The 15,396-nt window shown below is 41.3% G+C and overlaps 1 protein-coding gene across 10 annotated transcripts in view; it reads right to left on the bottom strand.

The window, feature by feature from the left end:
• Positions 1-15,396, bottom strand: part of ATG13 (autophagy related 13) — a 54,010-nt gene that overhangs the window by 8,883 nt on the left and 29,731 nt on the right. For 9 of the 10 annotated variants that reach the window (XM_035012712.1, XM_035012706.1, XM_035012703.1 and 6 more), the window contains 7 exons: positions 15,220-15,339; positions 12,804-12,850; positions 11,484-11,624; positions 6,911-6,951; positions 6,017-6,113; positions 5,570-5,668; positions 4,628-4,721 (listed from right to left, as the gene is read on the bottom strand). In XM_035012712.1, coding sequence (XP_034868603.1) covers positions 4,628-4,721; positions 5,570-5,668; positions 6,017-6,113; positions 6,911-6,951; positions 11,484-11,624; positions 12,804-12,850; positions 15,220-15,339 — 639 coding nt within the window. Of the gene's footprint in view, positions 1-66; positions 178-946; positions 1,046-4,627; positions 4,722-5,569; positions 5,669-6,016; positions 6,114-6,910; positions 6,952-11,483; positions 11,625-12,803; positions 12,851-15,219; positions 15,340-15,396 lie in introns of all 10 variants that reach the window. The other variant, XM_035012713.1, reaches the window with a different exon arrangement.

The following is a 15,396-nucleotide window of genomic DNA, read 5'->3' as shown; positions in this document are numbered from 1 at the left end:
TCCACTGCCTCAAGGCAGGGGAGGCAGCACAGGAACCCCCGGGGTCCTCCCCATCTTTAAAGATACCTGGTGAGGGTGTGTGGCGTTTAGGCCAGCAGCAAACACTACTGGGTAAGCCAGGTCAGCTGATCCAACGCCCAGGGCAGCAGGCTGATAGGAAAGGCGAGAGCTTGAGAGCTAAGCGAGAGAAAAACAAAGAGGGGCAGAAGAAAGGAGGAGGAAAAAATAGGCAATCCTAGAGTATGACTAATGATCAAGATTGTGGAGAGGTAAGGAATGGATCCCAGCCCACATCCTCATGCGGGGCGGGGGGGGGGGGGGGGGGCGGCTGACGTAAGGGTTAAAGACAGAGCAGGCCATTACTCTGTGGCTAAGAAAGCACAGACTTGTTTGCAGTGGGACTGACATTCCCAGCTCTGCAGCCTTCCAAAGGCCTCAAATGAGTTCCCTGCTCCCCCTTTTCCCAGGGGCTCAGCTAACTGTTGAGGTTTCCAGCCCAATGGACTGGCGAAGCACAAGCCCGAGCAGAACTTGCAGCCAAAGTCATTGGTTTTTCCCAGGTCATTCTATTTTCTCCTTTGTCCTTGAGGTCCCTTTGAAACAGAAGGCGTCTTCCCTAATCACACCCTCCATCACCCCTGGGTATGGGAGAGTTTCTATTTATACTGAAAAAGAAAGAATACCACTCTTGGATTGTTTATTTGGAAATAAGATATAAATAACTCCATGTATTTTTTACATCAATGGTAGGAGGAGGGGCAAACGAAACATCCTATTTTGGGCTGCTGTGCTATGGCTGCATCCTGTTAAAAATCAATTACCAAACCTCAAATAACCCCCAGAACACTTGGGGACATTTAAATAGCTATTCCCTGTACTTTATGTATAATTTTTACATAAAAAGATGCCGTCTGATTATATCCCCTTCTTCCCAGTATGGACTCACTTGATGGGAAAAGGCCAGTCCTGCCATGGGGACCCTCAGAGTGTCCGTCACCACAGGAGTAGGGGTCTGAAAATGTGCCTTTGTGACAGTAAACACACACTGTGCACAGATACACACGAGACAGGAGAAACAAGAGAAGAAAACAGAAAGGGACTTAAGAAAGAAGTGAAAACAACTCTGAAAGGGGAGCCAGCCATAGGGGCTGAACTGCACACTGGAAGTCAGGGGTGCGGCAGGGAGAGAGCAACATGGCTGCCTCCCGAGAAGGACAACTTGGAAGCGTCTGAGGAAGACACATTTATCCCAGGGGGCATACATGCTTGTCGCCCTGATGAGCAGGTGGAAAACAAAGCTGAGTCAAGCTGGTATGACTTGGCAAAACAGGGAAACCCGAACCAAGCATTAGTGTGTCCTTAGTCAAAAGAGGCGGAAGGATGTTAGAGAATGGCCTCCAGCAGCAAGGCCTTGAGAGCAGGTGCAAGGCGTGCTGAGGATGAAGACGCTGAGGTTACAATGCTAGACTGGAGACCTTTTCCTGGGGACCCAGAATCTGCAAGGATAGGTTTAAACAACTGACATTTGTTGACGAGAACTTTAAAAATGCTCAGGTCCAGGGCAATGGGGTGGCTCGGTCAGTTAAGTGTCTGACTTTGGCTCAGGTCAAGATCTCAGGGTCCTGGGATCGAGCCCCGCGTTGGGTTCTGTGTCCAAAGTAGGGACCTCTGCCCCTCCCCCTGCTCATGCTCTCTCAACTAAACAAATAAAATCTTAAAAAAAAAACAAACGCGGGTGCCTGGGTGGCTCAGTTGGTTAAGCGACTGCCTTCGGCTCAGGTCATGATCCTGGAGTCCCGGGATCGAGTCCCGCATCGGGCTCCCTGCTCGGCGGGGAGTCTGCTTCTCCCTCTGACCCTCCTCCCTCTCATGCTCTCTGTCTCTCATTCTCTCTGTCTCAAATAAATAAATAAAATCTTAAAACAAAACAAAACAACACAACAAACAAACGCTCAGGCCCCCAGCTGCAGACTTGACTATGCCATCTGCGGCAGGAGGAATGGGTGTGTACAGGTGTAGGCATGCGTGTGTGAGCACAGGTGGACGCAGGACAGTGTAGCCCCGCATGGTGAAGGAGAACTTGATGCAGCAAAAGCTGGGGCACTTTAAAAACTCTTAGATTTCAAAGCTAATTATGATTATTTTGGGTCTTGCTGTTCTATCTTTAAGTCTTACCAATTAGCTAGTTAATGCTTAGAACGGGAGGTCGGACCTGAAATCACAGTAGCAGGTTCAGGGTCACAGCTATTTCCTGACTCGACTTTGTGCCCACATGACACAATGGTCCGTATTTTTTTTGGAAAACAAACACCACATTAACATGCATTTACTGGACCTTTGCAAAAAGCTCAAATAGAAGTTGTTGAACAATTATGCAATTCCCTGGGTTAAGCCAAGGAAGAAACTAGTTCAATATTTACAGGAAGGATGAGACTTGCTGGCAAATCATTTTCTCTTTCTGTTCTACCACTAAGGTTGAAAATGAATACTTTTGCACCAAACTGTACCAGCCTCAACTAGAGGTACTCAGAGGGTAGTGACACAGCCCACCCACAGGATGCTCAGTGTTGGTAAGATCTTGGCACAATCTACTTTCAAACTGTAACAAGACACAGCAGGCAACTGATACCATGAGAAAGATAGGCTCCCCTTACACAAGTCAACAAACTCCGTGCAAACAGGAGATGCAGGAACTACTTAATTTCCCCTTACTTTTGGGGTCAGGTCAAATTTCCACTGTACTCGAGAAAGAGACAAACTGATTTGTAAGGCCCAGCCTCACCATCCTCGTATCTCCCAAATCACAACTTCATTTACTGTTTACAAATTTATCACTTATAAAACAAAATAGGGGCACCTTGCTCAGTTGGTTAAGCGTCTGCCTTCGGCTCAGGTCATGATCCCAGGGTCCTGGGATTGAGTCCTGCATCGGACTCTCTGCTCAGTGGGGAGTCTACTTCTCTCCCTCCCTCTAAGCACCGCACCCCCCTCGTGCTCTCACTCTCTCTCTCAAATGAATAAATTAAAATTTTTTTAAAAAATTAAAAAATAAAACTTCAAAGAACATCAAACTTGACATATTCATATTTTGGTCATCTAAAAACTAATCTACTTGTACTAATGTGCTCTGGTGGCCTTTCCCTCTTTTTGGGTCAGGATTGTTCTATGTCAGTAAGAGAGCCAGAAGCTGCCCCCTCCCAGAGCAAACACTCATGGGGAGAGGGGAGTAACAGTAACATGCAAACTGTCTAGGCAACTTTACAAGAACCTCCTTAACTCTAAATGGGGACAAAAGAAATAACAGAGACCCATGGATTTTGTAATTTCTTTCACACCATTCAGCTAGCTTTTTTTTTTTTAAGCTAACTTTTGTGCCCAACTTCCGTTTTGGAAACAGATGAGAACCGTAATTTTAATCCAGTATCTCCTAACAACTCAGAATGAAGTAAATTTAAATATTTTCTTAATTTAAAAACACAGAAAATAAAAATCTATGGGTAGTGAATTAATTTGTTGGGCTCCCAAAACAAGATGGTGAAAGGGGATAATCTGGGACTAGTTTAGAGAACACAGAACTGAGTTAGGTCTAGAAGAGACTGCCTAATGTGCAAGTCAGAGAGGAGGGGAGTGACAGAGGGGATGAGCAGGCAGAGCCGGGAGCTGCAGGCCATGAGGTGGGAGATGAATGACTTGCGGTGGAAGGGAAGAAACGTGCCCTGAAATCAGTCATCTGGCAACAAACGACTCCTTCGCCGAAGCAGACTTGGTACCGTGGACATTACACAATAAGGCCACACAGGTGGGTGCGCTTGGGAAGCTGGAAACCTTGTATGGAGCCTGTGTTTCACTGAAACTAGGTTTGACACCGGAGATGGACTCAAGTGGAAAAGTTAATGGTTAAAAATGTTCAGATAAAGAATGCAGATAGCCAGATATCTGTGTCAACTATGAGGAGAAACTGCACGGCTGGTTTCTTATTGGCAGTCTATGCCCAATAATTATTGGTTCCTTTTGTGCTCCTTCCATGGTTAGGAACCATATTTACCACTTCAAAAGTGAAGTAGCTACCAAATTAACAAGAGTAGGGTAGAATACCTCTCTGGTATCACAATGCATTTGGAATTCTGTGACTCATTTTCTAGGGAATTTTAAGATGTCTCTAGGAATGTAAAGGTTACATGTAATCTTGTGGGTTAAGAATGGTTACAGGCTAGAGGGGCGCCTGGGTGGCTCAGTCGGTTAAGCATCCGACTCTTGGTTCGGCTCAGGTCACGATCTCAGGGTTGTGAGATCAAGCCCTGTGTTGGGCTTCACGCTCAAAGCAGAGTCTGCTTCAGATTCTGTCTCCCTCTCCCTCCCCGCTCTGCCCCTGCTTGCATGCACATGAGCGTGCTCTCTCTCTCAAATAAATAATACAAGCTTAAAAAAAAAAAAAGGCATGGTTACAGACTAGAAACATTGCAGTATTACCTGCTGGATAAGAAGGCTCCCCCTCACCCCTCAAAATAACCCTCTGGAAACAATCACCAGGACCACCAAAAGAGACTGTATCTAAATTCTGGTACCAGTTCATGCCCATATATATACCAAATAACTATAGCCCCCCCCAGAACCTGTTTCCCCCTACCTGAGATGGAGGGGAGGTGGAAAAAGAGGTGGTACACACTTCTTGGGAATCTTCCACAGAAGGATATGTTACTCCAGTGTCCTCACCAGCAGTTCTATGATGCGGGGAAAATAAATCATCAATTTTATAGTGACGGCAGTTGATTTGAGAAGGACACAGAGGGAGGTTAGATAAGGATGCAAGTTGTGACAAGAACTGTTTCAGGCAGAGCTCAGTATGGCAAAAGAGGCGTGGTGAGTCCTCGATAATGTCAAACATACCCCAGAGAACAACATCTAGAGGTTGACCAAGGCTTTTATTTTTAACCCAAACATCCTACCTGACATATGATTTGAGAATATTTTCTTAAGCCTGGCCAGTGTTGGGACTAAAGAACTGTCAGCAAAAGAGATGCAGTGAAACAAAAATCCAGACTCCAAAGGTGACCCCATCCAACTTCAAAAGTCCTTCCCATAAAGGCAGTATCCTTCCTGATACACATCTGTTCCGACCTCTACAGAATTCTGTTTTCTGGGATCTGAGTCTGCTTCAGATTCTCTCTCCCTCTCCCTCCCCACTCTGCCCCTGCTTGCATGCGCATGAGCCTGAAGATTCTAATCTCTAACTAAACTGTGCCAATGGTCACCAGAAAACCATTTAATTTGTGAAGGGCATTCTGTTTATTACTGCCACTCTTGTAGTCTCTAAGTAAAATCAAATTGAAAGTCAAATCACTACCGTCAAGATGCAAAATGTCCAAGAATTTTCTCAGTCTGTATATTCCAAGGCTTGGTGTACCTTACAGGCAGCAGCAGGAAGGGAAGCTAACCACTCCATTTCTCTCCCTGTGGGGTCTCCACCACTGCGCCCTGCCCACTGGTGAGTGCTGAGAAAGGCACTCTATGTACAAGATGAATGCCTCTCCCTAGCTGCAGTTTGGGAAAGCCCCTACACATTCCTCACCTGTAATTACAGGGGTGCATGGGTGAGGAGCTGGGATAGGGACGGTCCACAAAGTGATCAATGATAATCCCCATGATAGGTGGAGTCCTCTCAAACTGCCTGTAATGCAATAAGCAGATGACAATATTTGTTAGAATGCCTTGTCAGCCCCCCTGAAGTCTTCAGAGGACCCCTCACCTTATATCTATTGGCAGGTACCACTAGAGTCTTAACTATTGCACCCCTAAATATAAACCACAACCCTACATTGATGGCTCTGAGACACTCAGATTCTTCCATCTGGAAACGGGGCTCTCTCTCTGAGTTTATTTTCCAGAAGGGGACTGATTTCAGCAATGGCAAAGCTGAACTATAAGCTTAGCCACGGAGTTTGAGGGAAAAACAAACTTTAATATCTTGAATTCATCTTTGGAAGAGCTCTTTTGGATTCCAAGGTTCTTTCCTCACCTGGTAGACATAAATGCCAAGTTAATTCTGTAAGCACAAGAAAGAGTGATGGTGCCCACAGGGGTGCCTACTGTCCCAACACGAACTGTCTGGAAACCTAGAAGAAGAAATATACAATTAGCTTTTCCCTAGAGAACACTGACACTGTCTCTAGTCTGGCTTTCCCTGAATCATGCAGCCTATCATACAATCTCTGGCTTTATCTATTTCACACCATGAGTGCAGCAGCCTCAATTTCATATAGGTTTATGTGTGTGTGTATATATATATTTTTTTCTTTTGATTTATTTTATATGACCTAATATTGGAAGGGAAATCAGAATTCTATTTCCAGATAAACCTACCTTCAAAGAGGCAAAACAAACTGTTAGTCCTAAAGTCTGAGCAAGTCCTAACCAACCCGGCCCAAATGTGTCACATGCCCAGTGAGACAGGAAAGGGGCCCTGGGGCTTTATCACACGAAGCCCTCGGTTTATGTAGGCACAGAAGTGACTGCACTTCTACTCATGCTGCCCCCCAGAACTAAGTATAGGAAAGAGCTGGGGGCCTTGTAGGCGATTATTTCCAATAAAGCTTTCCTGGTTTTCTTGGTTTCATGCCCAATTTTCAAAATTGCTTATGCTCATCAGAAACATTTAACATGCTCATTATAGAAAATTAGGAAAACAGACAATGGTATAAAGAATAAGAAAAAATACTGAGTTACTAGAACTCTGGGGAAAATTATTCAGTCATTCCCTGGAAGCTCTTTGGACCACCCACCGGTCTTTTCCTTACTTGTATCACACCTATTAGAATCACAAGCTACATATTATGACAGGCAGCATCCAAGCCCATCTCTGAAGTCAGGAAGGCTCTTAACACTACAAATGCTTTTCAACCTTGATACATACCTTCTCCTAAGCCATTCAGCTGAACTTCCCCAAAATATATCCTTAGGAAAGAAAGAAAAAGAAATAAATGATTCTTTATTCTAAGGGCCTCTATAGCCAAAACAAACAAAACAAACCCTTCCTTTCTCATCTGCATGACCACTTCTCCTAATGGAGCAATAATGTCACTACTTCAAGTAAGCTGCAGGCATAGAGATGTATATGGGAAGAATTGGCTAAGAAATAAGGAAAATAATAATTAAGTGGAGCCTGTAATTTTAGTTTCTTCTTCCTGCTCCTGCAAAGTATACCTCCTGGGGAATAAAGAATCTAGAAATAAGATTCACAAAAAGATCTCACACCACTATTAGAAAGTACTAGATTTTTTTTTTTTTTTGAGGTATATTCACCAAATAAGATTATATTAGTTTCAGATGTACAAGACTCCATATTTGTTTATATTACAAATTGATCATCACAGTATGTCAGGTTAACATCCATCACCTACATACAAATGTTTTTTTCTTGGGATTAGAACATTTAAGATCTCCTTTCTTAAGGCGAACCCTCTTACACTGTTGTTGGGAATGCAAACTTGTGCAGCCACTCCGGAGAACACTATGGAGGTTCCTCAAAAAGTTAAAAATAGAACTACTGTACAACCCAGCAACTGTTCTACTAGGTATTTTATCCAAAGGATACAAAAATACTGATTCAAAGGGGTACATGCACCCCAATGCTTACAGCACCACTATCAACAATAGCCAAATTATAGAAAGAGCCCACATGTCCATCCGCTGATAAATGGATAAAGAAAATGTGACATATGTATTTATTTCCGTTATATATTCCTTATATATAAATTCCATATAAATAATTTCCATTATATATTCCATATATACATATACTCAGCCATCAAAAACAATGAAATCTTGCCATTTGCAATGACGTGAATAAAACTAGAGTATAATATGCTAAGTGAAAGAAGTCAGTCAGAGAAAGACAAATTCCATATGATTTCACTCATATGTGGAATTTAAGAAACAAAACAGATCAACACAGGGGAAGGGAAGGAAAAATAAAATAAGATAAAAACAGAGAGGTAGGCATATCATAAGAGACTTAACTACAGAGAATACACTGAGGGTTGCTGGAAGGGCGGGGGGTGGGGGATGGGTTAAATGGGTGATGGGCATTAAGGAGGGCACTTGTGATGAGCACTGGGTGTTACATGGCAACTTTCAAATATGCAATAGAAGGTACCAGATTTTGAGAGTGGTCTTCAATTAAGGGGAGCTCTCCGTGCTTGTCACAAGTCATTCCAAAGTAAACTGCTTAAGAAATTCGAAAACCTTTTCCATGATAGAAGAATTACATAAGACTATTCTGAAAATACAAAAATATAAGCACAGCAGAACTTTTCTCTGAATTTTCCTGGGAAGGGCAGTCTATATTAGCTATAGGTCTGAACTATAAAACATTACAAACTACACTACAAAACATTATTATACTTTTCTAGTAATATGGTTAAAAATTAAACACATACATGGCTTTGTTCAATTAAAAACAAAGCTCCAACAATGTACAAAGCCCTATGGTTAGGCGTTAAGCATGAGATAAAAATAAGCTAGGGATGAGATTCAGGGTAAATCTGAAGCCTAGGTCTCACAAATTGTAATACATGAACGAAAGGCACAGACACCATAAAGCAGGGGTCAGCAAATTTTTGTTAAAAGGATCAGATATTTAAGGCTTGCAGGCCATACAGTCTGAGGCAGACTACTCGGCTTTGCTGTTGTCCTGCAAAAGTAGCCACTGATGATACACAAATGAACGGGGCAGCTGTGTTCTACAATAACTTCATTTAGGGGTGCCTGGCTGGCTCAGTCAGGAGAGTGTGAGACTCTTGATCTCGTGGTCATGAGTTCCAGCCCCACGCTGAATGTAGAGATGACTAAAAAAAATAAACTTAAAAAAAAATAATAAAATAACTTTATTTATAAAAACAAGCAGATGGTCTGCTGGCCATAGTTTACTGACTCCTGCCATAAAATAACACAGGAATGATGTCGATAAAAAGTTGCCAAAAGACATTTTGCTAGCAACCTCTGGTGGCTCAGCCAGTTGAGCATCCAACTCTTGATTTTGGCTCAGGTCGTGATTTTGGGGTCCTGGAATCAAGCCCCGTGTTGGGCTCCCCGCTCAGTGGGGAGTCTGCTTGTGTCTCCCTCTCCCTCTGCTCTTCCCCCTGCTCGTGCTCTCTCTCTCAAATAAATAATCTTTTTTTTTTTTAAATAAAAAGCTCAGTACTCATTTGAATACTGGTAATTCGTATAGTGCTTAAAATAACCTAATTCTCTAACCACCTTCTTGGCTATAGCCTTTATGCCATTCAGGTGCTAAGCAAAAGTTTTCTTCACAGACAGTAGATGGCAGTTAACTTTAATTCAGTCTTAATGAACAACAAATTCAGAATGAATTTTTATAATGATGTAATTCTACAGTGACATGATTAAATCTACAAGGCCAGAGGAAAAATGATTAAATATAGCTTTAAAAAAAAACCCAGAAGGCTATTCTTTAATGGTATAAGGCTCTACTATTAACCTGTTAACAATAGTATAGGAATGCCTGGGCGGCTCAGTCAGTTAAGCGTCTGACTTTGGCTCAGGTCATGATCTCGAGGTCCTGGGATTGAGCCCTGCCTCAGGCTCCTTGCTGAGCGGGGAGTCTGCTTCTCCCTCTCCCTCTGCCCCTCCCCCTGGCTTGTGCGCGTGCGCTCTCTCTCTCTCTCTCTGACAAATAAATAAATAAATAAATAAAATCTTAAAAAAAAAAAACAACCAAAAAACAATAGTATAAAAAAGGGGGAAAAATAAGCCAAATCTACCTCTCAGAACACCCACTTCTCTATGGTTTAAACCATATTATTTGTATCCAAAAGCACTCCTAAATGATAAACAGTGAGCAATAAATACTGTATTACTCCGGAGATACAGAATAAAGGAAAGCTTTAAACACTGGTAATCAAAAGGACTGAGTCCTTGTTAACTAAGCTGACGACTAGTAGTGTAGTATGGCTACTTATAAAAGAACCAAAATGAAGGGGGCTTAGCATAGGTAAATGAAAAGTAAGAGTTATAAGCGATCTTTTGTTATATACATATATTTTTAAAGATTTTATTTCTTTATTTGTCAGAGGGAGAGAGCACAAGCACAAGCGGGGGAGTGGCAGGCACAGGGAGAAGCAGGCTCCCCACTGAGCAGAGAGCCTGATGTGGGACTCAATCCAAGGACCCTGGGACAATGACCCAAGCCAAAGGCAGATGCTTAACTGACTGAGCCACTCAGGTGTCCCTCTTTTGTTATATCTGAATAAAGGTCTAGTAATTTTCAAGTGGAATACTCAACTTGAAACCCAAAGACTACAGAGAAGACAACAAAAATATTTTAAATACTTGAAAAAATAAACATGGGTGAGGTTGCTAGATTACTGCTAAGGAAATTAAAGAATGACTTGATAACTATTCTCAGGTAGTAGTAGATTGTTACAGCATAACTAGTTGAGTCTCTAATCCTTAGTCCTTCCATCCCGCTATATTAATTTCTCCTCACAATCAGCTCTATACATGTAAGCCAAAGGCTAAAATCAGTAGCTCATCACTAATATGAAAAGAGTCTTGGGTGATTTGGGAACTCCTGGCTTACCAGGCTCTGTTCTCACACTTTCCTACTTATCCTCTACACCACCACTAGGGTCCATCTAACAAACTGAGCACAGCTCATATCCTGTCCCCCCTTCTATGCCTTGCCATCTGTTGCACTCCCCACCTGGAATGATCATTCTCCCTCACTTCTACCAGCTGAAATTCTCTCTGCCTCAAGGTCTAGCTTGAATGTCACTTCCTTCAGGAAGTCTGTCTGGTTTCTCCCACCCAGAACAAACTTTCCCTCCCTGTGTTCTCCCAGTACTTTTCTCCTGATACTGTTATGTATGTAGTTTTCCAATCCTGCTTTTTATTATAATTATGCATGTGCCAAACGGTCACCCGAATAGATTAGAAACACCTGTAGGGTAGGGCCTGTGTACAGTTCTTCTTTGGGCCTAGCACAATGCTTGCATTAAAATGGCACTCAATAAATATGTGTTGAGGTGAACTACTCTAAGGAAAATACTCAAAGAATCACTGACGAGTTCTTTATATCCACAGACAACTAATCAAAAACAAATTGAATTAGCAGTTTGTTAGACAAGTTTTAATTCTGAAATACAAAAGGCTATGAAATCTTCTCAGGACAGTCTGTTTTTTAAGTTCCTTTTTCAGCTTTCAGACGTCTATCAGTACAACCTCAAATCCATTCCACAGGAATCATTTGACCTTGCGCAGAACAAAAGGACAAAGAACCTGGTACCTTCAGAAAGCTGAGGATCACAAAGGAGGAGGGATAGACAATCACAGTAAAGCTATAGCATCAACTACCCTACCAACCCTCTGTCCAAAATTAATCACAGAATACCCATCTACCAGTCAGACAATGTGCAAAGTGATGGGGCTAATGAATGAATCAGGGAGGTGAGCACCATGCTACTTACCTGTACAATATGACATATTCATGCCCCTGTTTTCTGGAGAGTCTGTAAGCTGGTGTCACCCTAGTTATGGCAAGGAGGGACTTCAGCAGCAGCGACAGTCTGTTGTACACCGTGTAGGAAACTTTAATCTCTTTATCACACCTGCGGAGCACACAGACACGCTCAGCATTCGCCTACTCAACTCACATAGAACCAAGAACAGAAACGCAATGGATATAGAGGTGTTAGTTATGTTCTGTCTAGTGACTGAGATTCATCTGTTAGCATTATTCATGACTTCTGATAGAATATAACCTGCTTTGCAGTCCATATAACACCTTTCACAGAGTATTACAGTCAACAGAGATAACTGCAAATTAAGTGTGAGAACTGCATAAGATTAAATTTATCATGAAAACATGTTCTGAACTAAAAGTGTAATTAGAGTTCTTTGTCAGTTTATCAACAGATTATTGAGGTAAGCAGAAGTTTTACTTTTTTGTGCTCTAGAACCAGGCAGATAGATACCAAAAGGCACCTAATATATTTTTTTCTAGCTTTGAAGCTGTTATCTAAGAAATAAAGCTACACATGTAAAAACAGTAATTCAACACTGCAATTATATTACTGGAGGTGCAAACAATTTCAATATAGTATCTTATGAGCTGTCTACCTCTCTACATCTAATAGGAAATTTGGAGAAAAGTCTGTTTGGTACTAAAATTTTTAGACTAAATAATGTGGCAATTGCTTTCTCCTTAGAAAAGAAAAATAATACCCACACCTCACAGACTTATTATTAAAATTTTTCTTTTGATGTGTTGCTATTTCCTCCATTCTCCTACATACTATTCTTGAAAACTGAAGCTTCAGGCAGGAAATAAGCTAATCTGCCTTGAAGGAAGAAAATGGAGAAGGAAAATAACATGCATTTCCAATCTATGACCAACACAACGTGTAAAAAGGAGTAGTGAAGGGAAATCGTTTTGGATGTCTGCCACACAGAAAACAGACAACACAGAGCAGTCATGTTACAAGAGCTCGCAAGGGATTTAATCAGAGAACTATCTGTACTCGGGGAAAACAACAAATCCTTTTCAGTCTTTTCTCTGCTCCTTTCCCTGTGGCATCTAAGTTTCTCTGGACTGACCCTCCCGCTGAAGGTCATCTCTGTGCCTGGGCTGGAAGCCAAGCATGAAGCAAACTGTAGCAAAGACCTATTGGCTTTGTTAAGTGGGAAGAACACCCTCCATTACTGATAACGAAGCCCCGCTTTTCACATGACGTCATCTGCTTTATTCTCAGCTACCACAGCCACGGACCCTAAGACAGAGCACTTACTTTTCATTCATTTCGAGACACCAAATCTCTAGCTCCATGGAATCTCCCTGTAGATGGGACAATTGAAAAATATTTCAGTTTTATTTGTTTTAATTATTTCTTTTATTATAAAGCACGATACAATCACTATAAAAATACTGGAAAATATAAATAAAGAAAAAAATCAATTTATAATCCTAATCAGCCACTTTAATAACTAACGTGAGGGGTGCCTGGCTGGTTGAGTCAGAAGAGCATGAAGCTCTTGATCTCAAGGTCATGAGTTAAGCCCCACATTGGGTGTAGACATTACCTAAATAAATAAATAAATGAACTTAAAAAGATTTTTTTAAAATGTGAGATTATACTATATATGTTATTTTTATCACCTTTTCATTAATAAACATAACATTAAGTTTTCCTTATAAAATTCTACACCACTTTTAATGGTTGCATAGTATTCTACCATATGACCATCATTTCATCCAAACAGTCTCCCAATCTGTGGACATATAGGTCATTTCTAATTTTTCACTACTACAAACAACGAGATAAATAGCCTTGAGATTAAAACTTTGTCCTCACCCTAAATTAATTTCTTAAGACAAATTTCCAGAATTAGCATTGTTAGATTAAACAGTACTTATGCTTCTAAGACTTTTGCTATGTATATCCAAACTGCTCTTCAGAAAGGCCAATACTTCAGATGGAGAGAGCCTTTCCCTCCAATTCTAGAGGGGATATTTTTAGGTGACACCCACTGTTAAGGAATACCTTAACAAGCTCCTCACTTAAAAATCTTTTTAGTTGTGTAATGTCTTTAACCAAACTGTTCAGTCTTTCTCTGGTGCTCTGAACAGACTTAGTCTAGTGGGTGGAAAAGAAAAACAGAAACTAAAGCCAAAATCCTTCAACCCTGTAACACTCCTATGTGCCACTTAGTAAGAAGGGTGGTCATACTTTTGAACACAAGTAACCTTATTACCAATCAATTGGAAGAGGGCTATTCTTTTAGATTCTGGTGTAAACTTGGGTTAGTTATTGGAATACAGAACTTACTTGTTCTAGATCAAAGTTAAGTATGTATCTTTAATATATCTTTTTCATCATACTGTCATTTCTTTAAATTTTTAAAATTTTTTTAAAAGATTTTATTTATTTGAGAGAGAGAGAGCACATGAGAGGGGGGAGGGTCAGAGGGAGAAGCAGACTCCCTGCTGAGCAGGGAGCCCGATGCGGGACTTGATCCTGGGACTCCAGGATCACGACCTGAGCTGAAGGCAGTCGCTTAACCAACTGAGCCACCCAGGTGCCCCCATCATACTGTCATTTTTAAATGACGTGATAAATTTTTAATTTCCCCTGGTCCCCCAAATCAAGGGAGGATGAACAGTAGGAAGTATGCAAGACAAGTTGGTGCAGTCTGTCTAGGACAATCGGAACATTTTATACTCAGACTCACCTGGGAAAGGAAAGAGTTCTTCTAGGGATTCCTTTAGGACTCCCTATGGATCACTAAGGAAAGTAATTCAGAGTATAAACTGGCAATACAATAAAGAAGAATAGGAAGTTTTGTATTTTGGGGTGCTAAGGTTTCCATGGAATAAGTACTGACATCATTCATTCAATAAAATTCATCAAGAACATACTATGTGCCATCCCGGACAATGTACCAGGCACAGAAGATGATTATCTATTCATATCCTGCCCCATTTCAAAAAGAATTTAAAGAACTACAAAAATAAATAAGATGTGGCATGACTGCTGACCTCAAGAATGAAAGTGCAAAGTATGAACAGGAACATGTATAAGTTATGTTGGGCACTTTACAAATAAGGATTAAATGAGAAAATATAAAACCCTTCAAGACTATGAAGTGTCATGTTAGTTTGGTGGTGTTGGTGCGGGTGGGGTTAAGTAATTTGGCCAAAGTTACTCAGCTGGGATCTGAACTTGGGTCTGTATAGCTCCAAAATCCAACTGCCTTTTATTACACCACGCAGCTTCACAATCTTCTAGTGGAAATAAATTAATAAACACACAAGTAACAATATATGCCTAGATCCTGATGTGAAATAAGGTAAGTAACAACACATCTAAAAAAAAAAATCACAATACATCAATTATATTTTAGAAACAATGTCAACAAAGCACATGGTAAGTCTAAAGAAGGTAGTTACCTCTCCCCCGAGAAAGGGGGTGAATTTTCAAGAGCACATGAGTCTTGAAGGATAAGTAGAACTATTTCACATATAGTTGATGTATGAGGATGACAAAGAGCCTATTCCACGTGTTTGGGAGGATAAGTACAAAAATCTGACCTCCTCAGAGAGCGCTACGTTCAGAGAGGGAAGAGACAGGAATGAGGCTGAGCTGGAAGCAGGGTGTGAAGAGCTTTGAGTGCCAAATGAAGACACCATCCTGGCCATAGCCTTACCTCAGAAGTCTTGAGTGAGATCTCCACACACATCGATCTCCCAACGGCAGGCAACTGTCCCGCCAGGGCCTTTTTTGCTTCATGTGTAACCTCTGGGATGTCTTTGATTGCTAAATTGAACTAGAAAACAAAAGGGACTTTGTGTTAAACACTTACAAGAAACATTACGGCAACTTA

This window comes from Mirounga leonina, unplaced genomic scaffold, assembly GCF_011800145.1.
Source record: "Mirounga leonina isolate KUSES-001 unplaced genomic scaffold, KU_Mleo_1.0 Mir_166, whole genome shotgun sequence".
NCBI lineage: Eukaryota > Metazoa > Chordata > Mammalia > Carnivora > Phocidae > Mirounga > Mirounga leonina.
Note: the sequence above shows the minus strand (reverse complement) of the source record. Positions and strands in the feature narration are given on the sequence as shown.